The sequence below is a fragment of the Panulirus ornatus genome, chromosome 45 (assembly GCF_036320965.1).
Source record: "Panulirus ornatus isolate Po-2019 chromosome 45, ASM3632096v1, whole genome shotgun sequence".
In the NCBI taxonomy this organism is placed as follows: Eukaryota; Metazoa; Arthropoda; class Malacostraca; order Decapoda; family Palinuridae; genus Panulirus; species Panulirus ornatus.
In genome coordinates, this window is record NC_092268.1 from 2,657,032 (window position 1) to 2,671,492 (window position 14,461).

The 14,461-nt window shown below is 39.4% G+C and overlaps 2 protein-coding genes across 27 annotated transcripts in view; one reads left to right on the forward strand and one right to left on the reverse strand.

Moving 5' to 3' along the window:
* The window catches only part of LOC139762984 (uncharacterized), a 326,805-nt gene that overhangs the window by 190,957 nt on the left and 121,387 nt on the right, over positions 1-14,461 (reverse strand). The gene's annotated exons all lie outside the window — the stretch shown is intronic.
* Positions 1-14,461, forward strand: part of LOC139762985 (uncharacterized) — a 141,290-nt gene that overhangs the window by 58,384 nt on the left and 68,445 nt on the right. Inside the window, exons 1-8 of one of the 7 annotated variants that reach the window (XR_011715945.1) lie at positions 77-534; positions 2,886-3,032; positions 3,218-3,352; positions 5,336-5,446; positions 6,853-7,011; positions 8,057-8,222; positions 9,329-9,451; positions 9,707-10,026. Coding sequence is in view for 2 of the 7 variants with exons in the window: in XM_071688511.1 (XP_071544612.1) it covers positions 484-534; positions 2,886-3,032; positions 3,218-3,352; positions 5,336-5,446; positions 6,853-7,011; positions 8,057-8,152 (699 nt within the window). In the remaining 5 variants the exon portion in view is untranslated. Of the gene's footprint in view, positions 1-49; positions 535-2,885; positions 3,033-3,217; positions 3,353-5,335; positions 5,447-6,852; positions 7,012-8,056; positions 10,027-14,461 lie in introns of those variants that run through there. The other 6 variants (XR_011715944.1, XR_011715942.1, XR_011715943.1 and 3 more) reach the window with 6 other exon arrangements.

Genomic DNA, 14,461 nt, shown 5'->3' on the forward strand with positions numbered 1-14,461 from the left:
ACAAACGCGGGAGACAGCGACAAAGCAAAAAAAAAAAAAATGCAATGTGTGTACAGCTGTTATTGAATTCGAATCACAAGCATCAGAGTTTGTGGTATGGATGGTGAATACTTTCAGGATTTTGGTGGTAAAGTGGGTGTTATTGGAAATTTAGACTTGAAGGGGAGATTGAATGGTCTTGATATTGCCACTGACCTCATGCGACTTGATAAGAATATCCTCATACAGGGAAGATCCAGTGTTGAAGACTGCTTGTTGATTATAATTGTATGCATATAGTGATATAATGCCATGCAATTCTTTGATCTTTGAGGCTAGTGTAAGAATTAAATATATTTTTTTCCCTATTTTAGGGTATTTGACATTTGAAAAAAAAGACGGTTATGACATCTTTGGATCTGTTAAATTCTGATCTGACTGTGGAATCTCTGAATAGCTTGGGTGTGGAGGCTGCAGTTGATAATCTTGTGTTAGTGGATCAGGATGCCACTAGTACAGAAGGTGTGGGTCTCAGGTTTACTGGAGATGTTCATGGTATGTTGAGTCGATTCTTGAAATTTTAAGGTAGCCTAACCTAGCCTAGCCTAGCCTAGCCTAGCCTAACCTAACCTAACCTAACCTAACCTAACCTAACCTAACCTAACCTAACCTAACCTAATGCTCCTGTCTGTTGCTCCTACCATTTTGCTGAAAGGGTGGGCTACAGCATAGCTCTCACCATAGGAAAATCTCAGGTTTGATGAATGAGTAGCATGAGTAAAATTTTGTGTGTAACAAGGAGAGATTGTATGCTTGTGGACAGAATACCAGCAGTCTACATATGGCTGAGACAGAAAGAAAGACGGCTGTCTGGATTGGAGGAGTGCAGCTTGACAACCACTGAAGTGCTGGCTCAGTATGCAGTTATCACTAATCCTCATGATACGTAGGTGGGTAGGATCAGGAGTATCACTTCTTTATCCCATCTTTCACATGCCATACACATCATTTGTCTATGTAAGTATTTAAACCTTTCAATGCCCTGGTTTTATTTAGCTTATGTGTGTGCCATTTTTTAATTTCTCTAGGTATTGCAGCACAACAAGCCACTTTTCTAAACCCTCTTCCTCTTGCTACTTTATTTTAGACTGTTTTTTCTTCATTTGTTCATTACAGACTTTCACACATTACTTCACCAAAAAATGGCATTCCACCTGCCACTCCCTTTAACATACTTGCATATAAGAACCTTTTCTGTGCAAGCCAGTGAATTGCAACAGGCCAATTATGCATGTTAATGCTCAGTCCCTCACATGTATACTCTTGCCCATGTGCAGCTTATTGAATCCAGTATTCCCAATTACCACTCCTCTTTCAGCAACTGTCAAAGCACTCGCTTGGCCTTTTAAATGTAAAGTGGAACTCCCTTAAATGGGTGTCCATGGCAGTAGTCTCTCCATATCTAGGGAACTCCAGTGCCACTTCATAGCCTCTATTGCTTCACCCTTAACAAGCCACGTAGAGTGCTTCTACCTAATGTTCCTTATCCTTACTATTACCTAATGCTCCAGCCTTAATGTTCCTACATACTGCTACCATCTGTTGCTTCCACCAAGTTGCCAAAAGTCAAGGCTATTGAATGGTGCTCCACAGGAAAATCGGTTATGAATAATGATCTATGCGAGTCAAGTGTTGTATATGACAAGGAGAGATGCATGTTTCTGGACAGAATGCCAGTAGTCTACTTGTAGTTAAGGTTTTTAAAAGCTATTTTTTATATAATGGAGTTTATACTATCCTCAGCAAAAGGGGGTAGAACACTTCTCTTAAACCTGTGCTCTAGTGCGTCTTGATTCTTCCATGCTTTCACATCACTACAATTGTTTCCATAAACTAATTTTTTTTCATTAGACATTTTACCTAATGGGATTGCAAAAGAGCATTGCAAGTCTTTTTCCCAGTACCTTCTGTGGTTGTAAACAACCTTGCCCTTGGATATAATGTCTTGTCCATCCTCTGCATTTTCATTCTTCAAAAAGTCATTTAGACTTGGATAACAATATCCTCCCAACTTTCTTTTTTCACTGGCCTGTTATTCATTTAGACTTGGATAACATATCCTCCCAACTTTCTTTTTTCACTGGCCTGTTATTCAGTAAAAGTGGAGCTTTGTAAGGCTCTTTCCCATTAGTTCCCATGCTTGTCAGTGACCTCACCTCTATGTGTCTGGGCCATAATCTGCACTTGTCTTGGAGTTGAATTACAATAAACAGCAGATTGTCAGCACTTGGCAATCTCTTCATATCAGTGTCCTACACTCTTGCATGTTTGAGAGGTAACCACCTAGAGTTGGACCAAACCCTCTCAAGACCTCATTTGATTAAGGCTACACCCAATTGAACAAGGACTCGTGTGTTGTGACTGATGCCATTAGGGCACATAAAAACTTTCATTCTTGTACTACAAGCAATTTAGAGAGTCCTTTAATTCCAACACACCACCACAATATCATTGCTCTCTTCTCTTTCAGTGCCCTCTGCTCCATCATAACATTTCATTTTCTTGCACAACTGACCTCTAGTCTTCACTCTACTTCTTCCATTGTTACCCTCCCTGCCACTCTCGGTACTTGTCCATCACCTGCGATATCAAGACTCCAGTTACTTTGAGTTCTTTTTCACAGTCATCATCCCAGGTCTTATCCCAAGACAACTTCATGCCTCTAGCATATAACTATTTAAACACACTTACAGCCTGCACATCACTGCTGGATCTACAAGTGTCACTTATTCTGTTGCTTGGCTATTACCAAAATGTGTAAATGAGGTTGATTTTTAATGATGCTGACTTGGTAAGGTAGGAGAGGCAGTTGGATATGAAAAAAGCGTGAACTGGTCTTTTGAAAGGTATGGAGTGGGCCGGTCATCATCCCAGAACTAACAGTGAGTGGAACAACTACCATTGATCAGACTGTTAACATCAGGAACCCCTTAGAAGGGAGCTCAGCCAATCAATCCTTGGAGGAATATGTTGCAGCTGTAAGCGAGCTTCAGGTATTTAAAATGAATGTTCTCTTGGTTATTTCCACAAAAAATGGGATGAGGGAGTGGCAAGTCTGATAATGCTCATAATCAAATAATGGTTATACTTCAAAAAAGTCAAAACCTTACTGATCGTACATGAGAATTCCCTTTTATGACAGGATACTGGTTGATTAACCACTTGGTGATACTTGCAGACAGAGGTACAGCTTCTGAAGGATGCCCTTCCTACAGTGTTGTACCACTCCGGCCAGCAAGCTATCACTGGATTTATAAATGCTGCATCCCTCACTGTTGATAATGCCCATTTTGATGAACTGACTTTACATAAGGTGAGTGAGTTGCATCATACCACTTGAGATATAAAACACTTCAAAGTTCTGATTCTGGAAAGGGATGTTAAAAGATTATTAAACCAATGGAAATTTTTTTGAGAATTTGAGGGGATATCACTTTGTAAATGTGGATTCAAGTAGGCATACTTCTTGCATTGCAAACCAGTATGAAACTGGTGTCCTTTATATGGCTAATACTGCTTTATACTGGCTACTAAACATGTTGTGTTATATACATAGGATGTCTATATTTGGTTTCCTGTTTATCGAATGGTTCAGGTGCACAGTTGGCTAACTCGTATATTCCTGCACTTTAAGTCGATGTATGTGAGCAAACCAAGGCTGTATGCTCATGATTTAATACATATAACTGGAACCAAAAACTGTCGTGTTGGCCTTCATAATTTTAGACAAACTAGCAGGCATATCTGTAGATTAGTGGTGTTCAGTGTTAATAATTGTAATAGTAGAGGAAATGGAGTTTAGTGGTTCTGACATATTGTGGTCAAGGAATATAATCAATAGTACGTGGTTGCTTTTGGTTAAGCATTTCACTTTGCAGGTGAATGGCCACTCGCTAGACAGCATAACTCGGAGTTCCTACTAGATGGTGTAGATCAGAATGTACAGGAAAGTTGGCGTGCAAACTACATGGAAGTGGATGTCTTCACCACCCGTGGCAGTCCCATAGCAGGAACGATCTCTGGAGTGCTAACTAGTGGTAGGTTTTCTGCTACATAATGGTCTTGTTTTGATCTAGTTGGGCATAGGAATGGGATAAGGAACCTCTTAATTTTTCCGGAGGAAAGTTCCACTATTTCCTAATATTTTATTTTCTAACCATAAAAGTGATATCAATGTTAAATGAAGGCGAGCTTGGGATGGGGGCGAGTTGCCTAGGCAAGGTGGTAGAATAGGGTCAGTGCAAGGATTACCTTACTTGATGCTAGAAGCTTTATTGGTTATAGTTGTACACACATGATGACACTCAATATGTCTAGGTGGGATGATAAGGAACGTAAATGCAAGTCTTTGAGAGAGGGGTGAGTATGCAGCCTTTGGGGATGAAAGGGCCTGGGAAGCGAGTGTGTTTAATGATGATACAGTACTGGTGGCAGATTCAAGTGAGAAACTGCAGAAGTTGGTGACGAGTTTTTAAAAGTATGTGATAGGAGAAAGTTGAGTGAATGTTAATAAAAGTAATCCCTACTAGTATGGCATCATAACATACTAGTTTGGTTGGGGTCCTTTATAGGTTAAATGAAAATGTTATGCAAATTTGATATGCAGTGCAAACTAACAGGTCTTCCGACAGCAAAAGTGTATGTGCAACCATAGTTTGGGCCATAAAGGTCATTTATCCAGGAATTGGTAGGTTAGGTGAGGTCATGTGCCTTGACCTGCCACCTAGTCAAGGTACTGATAGAAGGGTGCCCTGCTATACGCCCCACATCATTCAGTGGCTAATTAGCACGTCTTTGGTGCACTAATTATAATATGAAAGTTGAACTGTTAGCATTGAGAATAGTTCTCTCTCAATAATCAATTGGTGGTGACAGAGAAGGGACAAAGAGTTGGCAAAATTCAACAAACTTGATAGGCAAACTTAGTGCACCAAATTTAAGTGTGTGTACAGCAATAAATATAGACAGTTTACTCATTTTCCTTTTTCTGTGTATCTTTTCTTGCCACATTCCTTGGCACCACCCAAAATTTCCATGGCTGGGCTACTTAAGAGATAAAAGTGTATTAAAGGGAAAATATTTTTTGAGCAGATTTTAGGTTGCAATGAATATACTAGGTAAGGGGAAAACAGGATTGACAATACTGCCAGTGTCTCTCCTGTATCATACAAGGCAACTACTAATTATAAATGAATAGTAAAGATGTAAATTTCAGAATGAACATTTGCTGCTTTCATTGTTTTTCTTGCACAATATCTTTCATTATTACGGTACTACAATTTGATGTAAATTTCAGGTTGATGACTCTTGGTTCATGTTGGTGGCTAATGACTATGATCCTGAAGACTTTCTTGACCCATACACTGTAACATCAGAGGTCTTTGCCTGGAAGAGTTTCCCAGAATCAGTAAGGTTAAGTGTTTTTGTTAGTATGTATAATTGAAGGTCAGGTACCTGAGGACTGGTAGAATGCTTGTTCAGTGCCATTGTATAAATGCAAGGGGAACAGAAAGTGAATATTTGAACTAGAATAGAGGAAGTTTGTTTAGGATACCTGGAAAGTTGTATGAGACTTGTGATATAGGGTAGCACGCACAGAGCATCAGATTGTGGAGGAACAAAGTGGCCTCAGAAGTGGGAGACGCTGTTTTGATCAGGTGCTTGCTTTGAAGATTCTTTGATATACTTAAAGAAAACACTTTGTGTGTGGAATTTATAGATCAGGAGAAAATATATGATGTGGTTGACATGCTTTGTGTATGCTCTGAATGTATGGTGTTGGAGGAAAGCTACAAAAACTAGCTTAGATTTTCTATCAAATGAGTAAGGCATGTGTGTTAAGTGACAGAGAAGGAGTGGTGGTGCCAGGTGAAGGTAGCTGTCATATGTAATGCACCGAAACCACTGCATTATATATTGAACCAGGTCATGTGAAGTGTCTGGGGTAAACCATGGAAAGTTTAGTGGGGCTTGGATGTGGAAAGGGAGCTGTAGTTTTGGTGCATTACACATGACAGCTAGCAGACCGAGTGTGAACGAATGTGGCCCTTTGTTGTCTTTTCCTAGCGCTACCTCGCGCATGTGCGTGGGAAGGAGGTGTTGTTTCATGTGTGGTGGGGTGGCAGTGGCAATGGATGAAGGCAGAAAGTATGAGTATGTACATGTGTATGTATGTATATGTTTATATACGTTGAAATGTATAGGTATGTATATGTGCGTGTGTGGGCATTTATGTATATGCATGTGTATGTGGGTGGGTTGGGCCATTCTTTTGTCTGTTTCCTTGTGCTACCTCGCTAACGCGGGAGACAGCGACAAAGTTTAATAAATATATGAAATATTTATTTTTTTTAATCATACTTTGTTGCTGTCTCCCGCATTAGCGAGGTAGTGCAAGGAAACAGACGAGGAAGTCCAACCCACCCTCATACACATATAATACATGAACGCCCATACACGCACATATACATACATGTACATTTCAACATATACATACACAGACGTACATATATGTACATATTCATATATGTACATATATGGAAATGGAGGAAGAGCAAGAACAAGGACAAGTTGGAAGGATGGAGCGAGATGTAAGAGATGGACATGCAGTCAACAGGCTGGATCAGGGCATGTGAAGCTGTTAGGAGAAACTGTGAAAAGATGAGAGGCTTAACTGTGAATAAGGACAATAAGCAAATGGGGCCATTTTTCCTCTGTTCCTGATGCTGCCTCAGAGTGTGGAGAAATTGTGTACATAAACGATATATATTTTTTCGTATTGTGTACGTCATGTATGCATATTCTTCTTAACAGTTTACTGTAGTGGCAGAATATGTGGCAGACCACACCACCTCTGGGATGTTCATGACATCCAACCTTCCAATCAAGGAAAGTTTCTGTACGTTAGCTCAGCTTAAGGTTGCAGACCATCCCCACTTTGAAGACAATGTAAAGTACACAGCAGGAGTCTTGGTAAGTTCTTTCTTTATTCCTAGTAGTGTTAGGGCATACAAATGAAATTCTGAAGTCAGTCACCAATTTATTTTCATGTGGTAATGAATATCTAAAGCATATTTTAACATACTTTATGACAAAGGATATTAAATTCTTTGCACTTGCCTCTTATTTGGACAAGTATGCCTTTATACTAGTTAAATTGTACAATCAGACTGTAAATTACTTTTAATTCTAAGGTGTCAATATGACAAACTGGAGAAAAATCCTGAAGAAAGCCTTTGCAACTAGTCTCGTATTGCTTTCCTCATATGGGAATCTGTGGAGCCATCAGTGACACTATACCAGTCTCTTGCCATAATGAATGACCACTTAACCCTACTGAGAGGAGAGCAGAGGTTGAATTCAATTTGATATCAACTGCACCCAGGGTAAAAGCAATTTATGCTGTGATTGTACATTGTTTCTTTACTAAAGTTAAGCAAAAACTTGTGTGGATATGGTATTGTCTCGTACTTAAAAAGTCTGTAAACTTGTCATGATGACAGTTACCTGTAGTTTACCTAATAATCTGCAAATAGTTTGTGTGGGAAAACAAGGGTACATAAAGTTGCAATCATGGTGCAAATATAGTATCTTGTGTAGGACTTTGCTCCTAATTAGAAAACCTTCCCTTGAGACATGTAGGAATTGCTTAGCCTTTGAGGCCTTAAAAGCTCTCAGCTGGGCAGAGATTAAGTTCATAAAAAAAAAAGCTTGTTACAAAAAATACTTTAGTTTTGTTCAAGAATGTTGGTTCCATTTATAAAATTTAGTTGCGGATATTTACAAAACACATTGTTGCCTACTTACAAACCTATTGACAGTATTGTATTGGTTACTGAAGAATTTTGCCTTATTTTTTCCTATGACTTTTATATTAAAAAAGATGGCCAAATTCATCATCCATCCTTACTGACCAGAGGTTTTTTTGCATTTTACAAAATGATGTAAGGGAATCTGTATGTGGGTGAAAGTTGAAAACCATTGCAATATGTGAATACTTAAAAATTCCAATTTTCAGGTATACCGATACAATAAAGTGACGAAGAATTTTGAAATGTTCCAACATTTGACTGCTTATGGAGTGGTTGACCAGGCAGTGCTTCAGTGTGGATAACAGCCTTTATTTGCTCCTTGTTTCCAGTGCTGAAGCCAAGTTGTATGTATATGAATATCACCATCCTGAGGTAAGTTGAATGTTCTGGAAAAATAGAAAAATGTCAGTACCAGTAAATTTACCTTAGTCTCTCCTTTAATGAAACTAATTCCTAACTACATGCCCAGGTTCAATCCATTGACAGCATGTCGACCCTGGTATACCAAGTCATTCCACCAATGCCATCCTCCATCAAGCCACCTCACAACACATATTGTCCTCAAACATTTCATTTCCAACACATCCACCCTCCTCCGCACAACTCAACCTATAGCCCACGCCTCGCAACCATATAACATTGTTGGAACCACTTTTCCTTCAAACATACCCATTTTTCCTGAGATGCCATCCTCCAGCACTTCCTCACATTGCCCTCTCCCTCCCTCTCTCATTCCTTCACCAAGGTCTCCACCCTCCACCAATGCCACCCTCCCTCCCTCCTTCACCAAGGTCTCCACCCTCCACCAATGCCACCCTCCCTCCCTCCTTCACCAAGGTGACCACCCTCCACCATCGCTTCACTCCACAAGGGATATGCCTCCAGATTTAGGGCCACACTGGGGTATTTTGACACCAGGATCTTATTGAAGTTTGATACACATAAATCTCCGCCATCTTAGGACGGTAGGGTTCAGTGGGTGGAGACTGAACAATGTTGGTGATAGCATTGGAGACACAGTAGGGGTAATGGTGGTAGTGGTGAAGGTCACCAGGGGATTCTCTGATGGGGTTAATTCCAGAACAAAAGTGGAAACATGGTCGAGCATTAAACAGCAGATAAATGCAGCTTTCCCCTGCTTTTCAAGAACTGTGGAACAACAGGTTCAGAAGAGGTATCACAACATTATATCCTCAGGAAAGAATAAGATTGCTACTCATAAGAGGCTCTTCTGTAAAACAGATAAGTAACTTATGAAACTATACCCATTTTGTAAGAGGCTAACAGATAACACTTTCCAGAGTGGAGGACCAGTAGGTCGCTCTTTATGGAGCAAAAATGGAAATAAGACAAGTTTCATAGTCTCAATGTGAAATAGGTTAGGCATAAGCTAAGTTGTATGAAAAGACTTGCATAGGCTAAGTTATTGCCATACAATGCTTGTGAATTTGTCTTAATTGCTGTATGTATTTTTACAGGTGGTGGTCCACTACATGATAAGCCTCTGCTTGATCCTGTCACATGCAGTAGCAGGTATTCTTGGTGCTGACAGCCCAAGCATCACAGGAATTTCAGCTACGATTCTGTGACTAATGATTCGTGTGAGGATACCACTAGTTTAGCAATTTGTATAATATTTTCTTTGTTCACCAGAAGTAACCATTTGTGGCGCTGAAATTTGTATGTACTTATAATTTTTTCACATATGACTTGGCTTAAGTCAAGAGGGCTTTTTATAGTATTATAGAAAAGTATTAAAGTTTAGTAAATCAAATGAGGTTACAATTTAGTTCATATTACAGCCAAAGTTTTAAACTTACATTTTACAGTTAACTTGATTCCTTTCTCTCCCACAGGCTGCGCACCATGATGATACCTCCACCTCAGTCCTCGCATGAATCCCTGCCTTCAGGTTCAATGCTGATGCATAGGCGTACGTCTACAGACTTGGGACAATCTATCAAAAAAAATATACCTAAAAATTAGAGAACTGCAAAACAAAAGTGCAATCTACTTGCAGTTAAAATTCCTAACCAATAATTTGTCTATTATTTCTTTAAAACAACTTTTTAACACATCTCAGATTCACTTATAATTTGCTGATACTCTTATCTCCAAATCATAGTGTATGGACAAGTTAATGTATTTCTTTACTGGAAAAAAAATGTTTACAGAACTGAGTGTTTGATTTCCCAGGTAGAAATAATTTATAACAATCCACAGATTGTTGTGACAAAGGTATGATATGGTTATGAAACATCTTTGGAGTTTGTGATGTCTTTTGTCAAATAAGGAATGTATACCGTATAATGATTTATTATACTTAGTTGCTGTCTCCCGCGTTAGTGAGGTAGCGCAAGGAAAAAGACAAATGAATGGCCCAACCCACCCACACAGACATACATAAATGCCCACACATGCACACATACATACCTATACATTTCAACGTATACATACACAGACATATACATATATACACATGTACATATTCATACTTGCTGCCTTCATCCACTTTCATCGCCACCCTGCCACACATGAAATAGCACCCCACAATCTCCCCATGCTGTAGCGCCAGGAAAAGACAACAAAGGCCACATTCGTTCACACTTGGTCTCTAGCTGTCATGTGTAATGCACCAAAACCACAGCTCCCTTTTCACATCCAGGCCCCACAAAACTTTCCATGGTTTACCCCAGACACTTCACATGCCCTGGTTCAATCCATTGACAGCACATCGACCCCAGTATACCACATCATTCCAATTCACTATTTCTTGCACGCCTTTAACCCTCCTGTATGATCAGGCCCAAATCACTCAAAATCTTTTTCACTTCATCCTTCCACCTCCAATTTGGTCTTCCACTTCTTGTTCCCTCCACCAATGACACACATATCCTCTTTGCCAATTTTTCCTCGCTCATTCTCTCCATAACTACTAAAGAATTCGACACCTTAAAACCCATCAAAAAAAAAAAATGATAGTTAACAAAAATCACCAATCCCTCAAACCTACTGAATGCAATAACCTTGCTTTTATTCACATTTACTCTGCTTTCTTCTTTCACACACTTTAGGAAGCTCGGTCACCAACTTCAGCAGTTTCTCACCCGAATCAGCAACCAGCCCTGTATCATCAGCAAACGACAACTGACTTGCTTCCCAAGCCCTCTCATCCACAACAGACTGCATAATTGCCCCTCTCCAAAACTCTTCCATTCTCCTCCCTAACAACCCCATCCATAAACAAATAAAACAACCATGGAGACATCACACACCCCTGCCGCAAACCTACATTCACTGGGAGCCAATCACTTTCCTCTCTTCCTACTATTACACATGCCTTATATCCTTGATGAAAACTTTTCATTGCTTCTAACAACTTGCCTCCCACACCATATATTCTTAATACCTTCTACAGAGTATCTCTATCAACTCTTATCATATGCCTTCTCCAGATCCATAAATGCTACATACAAATCCCTCTGCTTTTCTAAGTATTTCTCATATACATTCTTCAAAGCAAACACCTGATCCACACATCCTCTACCACTTCTGAAATCTGATGCTCCGTACATTCCTTTACCCTCTCAATCAATACCCTCCCATATAATTTCCCAGGAATACTCGACAAACTTATACCTCTGTAACTTGAACACTCGCCTTTATCGCCTTTGTATAATGGCACTATGCATGCATTCTCCCAATCCGCAGGGTTTTCACCATACATACATTGAATATCCTTACCAACCAGTCAACAACACAGTCACCCCCTTTTTCAATAAATGCCACTGCAATACCATCCAATCCACCGAATTGCTGGCTTTCAACTCCTACAAAGCTTTAACTACCTCTTCTCTATTCACCAAACCATTCTCCCTGACCCTCTCTCTTCGCACACCATCTTGCAAAGCACCCTTTATCTGCCACTCTATCATCAAACACATTCAGCAAACCTTCAAAATACTCACTCTTATCTCCTCACTTCCACTACTTGTTACCTCCCCATTTAGCCCCCTTCACTGATGTTCCATTTTGTTCTCTTGTACACTTTATGTACCTCCTTCCAAAACATCTTTTTATCCGCCAACAATGTCCATTCTCCACTAAGTTTTCAGTTTGAAAAAGTGTGCATGATACTGAATCGCTGTTCTGCCATGAAGTGTAAATTAGCAAAGTAGTCTCTGCAACACAAACCTAGAGGTGCATCTCCTGGGTTTAAGTGATTTGATTGTGCTGCTGCATCCAAATTATATCCAAGAAAAATGTCGAGGTTGCCTTCATCTCGAAGGTGTAAATTCACTTCTTTGCATATATTATGGAGAACAACACACGCCATGATTATATGATAGATTTGTTCTGTCTTGACCCCGAGTCACTTCTCCATGCAAAACGTGCCACCTCCGTTTCAGCTGTCCAATCCCCCTTTCCACAGGACATCTAGTTTTCTTCTTGTGTCCTGTAATACATGAATCTTATTAAGTACAAATCTGAGTTTGGACGTTAGTCCCAGGCTAATCATCTAGCTTGTTTTCTCATAATCTAGAAATCTTTTGCACACTGGGTTAGGTTAGGTCAATTTTGGATTGTGGAAACACTTAAAAGACATGAAACCTGTTTCTTCTACAGCCTATGTAGATATGTAAATAATATTGACATTTTGTCACAAGTAAACATGCAAGAAAACGTTTAACGTTACCCGTTACAAGCTGTCTGAGAACCATCTTCAGGTCTTAGGTAAAGCATCAAAAGCCAACACTTGCAATGGTAATTACTATCACCAATAAGATCTACAGCACCCACACCACCAGGGAAGACCCTAATCTGCATAAATTCTGTTTTGTCTACCATCTGTCTGTGCAATAACCCTACTTACAGTAGATTGTGTTGGTCCACAACGTGATCTTTTCCAGTTGCAATATAACGTAAGGTCATCATCATCACTCAGTTCCGGCGTGATACAGAGCCATGTTCCTTGCTGTAGTACTTTCTATTTCCCGCTACATCTCTGATCTATTTCTCAATCTGTGACCACCTGTCTTCCCGCACAGTCAAGCTGGTATCTTCTGACATCCATCCCCTCGTACACACCCCCACAACAACGGGGCCTAAAAGTTTTCAGGTGAACAAGTGTTCCTTGTCGTCCCAGCCATGTTTGCCTCACTAAGCAAATTCTTAACTGCTTTTGAGGCTTCTCCATCTCTGAGGCATCAACCAGGAATCTGAAAAAAAAGTAAAAACTTTGATATGTATTATGCAAAATACAAACATGTTTATTATACTTAATTGCAGTCTCCTGCGTTAGTGAGGTAGCGTAAGGAAACAGACGAGAAGTCCAACCCACCCACATACACATAAATGCACCACATACACATACATATACATTTCAATGTATATATCTGTATAAGAGTGGATGAGCCTTTCTTCGTCTGTTTCCTGGCACTTCTTCCCTGATGAGGTAAACAGCGATTATAATAATATGAGTGTATATGTAATATAGGTAATGTATACATGTATGTATTCATACTTAAAATAATAAAGTATACGATATAAACAAAGATCGACAATTATTCAACCCTTTGTATCTCCATTGTTTTAGTAACTTGGACTAGTGAGCGAGGTTGCAAACATGTCCTTTTCACCATCTTCCTATGTCACTGATGTAATGTAATGCAATAAATATTTGTTTACGGAAGTGTATGTTTCATTTATAGAAATAAGACTCCCTGATAAAAGCCATTATCTTGTCTATCTGGCTAAAATCAATATATCAAAAATCAGGATATAAACTACAAAAAAACGCTTAAAACTGATTATCTAAAAGATCTAAGATCCACACTTAAATAACTTTAAAAGAGCCATTAAATTTAATGATCTGTAATGAAAAAAATAAAAAAAAAGCATTTTGTTTTGGTCATTTTATAAGTAGTTTACAAAAGCCTATATAAGCTGAGTGGACAGACAGTTACAACCATCCAACCCCTCTGGTGTCTGACCCCAGACTGAGGCTGACCCAGTTCTAAGGGCCTAGGTCAGCAGCTAGATCATGGCACTAAATCAAGGGTCGGCACATAAGGCCCTGAAGTGTACAACCTAAGTTCAACACACTTCACAATACAATTATCAATAAACTCACAAATAACACCAGAGCTACTAAATACATTAATTATCTAAAAGAAAGAAAAAAAATTCCAACCACCACAAATAACTGAGTTAATGATTGAAAGTTAAGTTTTCTTTTAGTGATCTTATGATTCGTTTTCCTTCTTGGCAAGAAAAAGTGTCTAAGTAAATAATTTTCAAAGCCACTATCTATCTATCTATCTATCTATCTATGACGCCCTATGACTCCCTTCTGCAACCACCTCCCCCAAAATAAAGATATGTCCACGGAAATAGTCTCCATAACTAGTATACATCAGTGCCACTTTTTAACTTTTAGTGGCTCACCCTTATTTCTGGTCATCATTTCTCATAAGGAACTTTCTTAAGGGAGTTTGGACTGATGTACTAACTGCGTTTTGGCTGTGTTTCGAAGCCTCATTGAGTCAGTTGAATCGGAACAGCTTCGTTCAGGCGAGTCCCGTATTTTCCACTGCTGTACTACAAAAGAC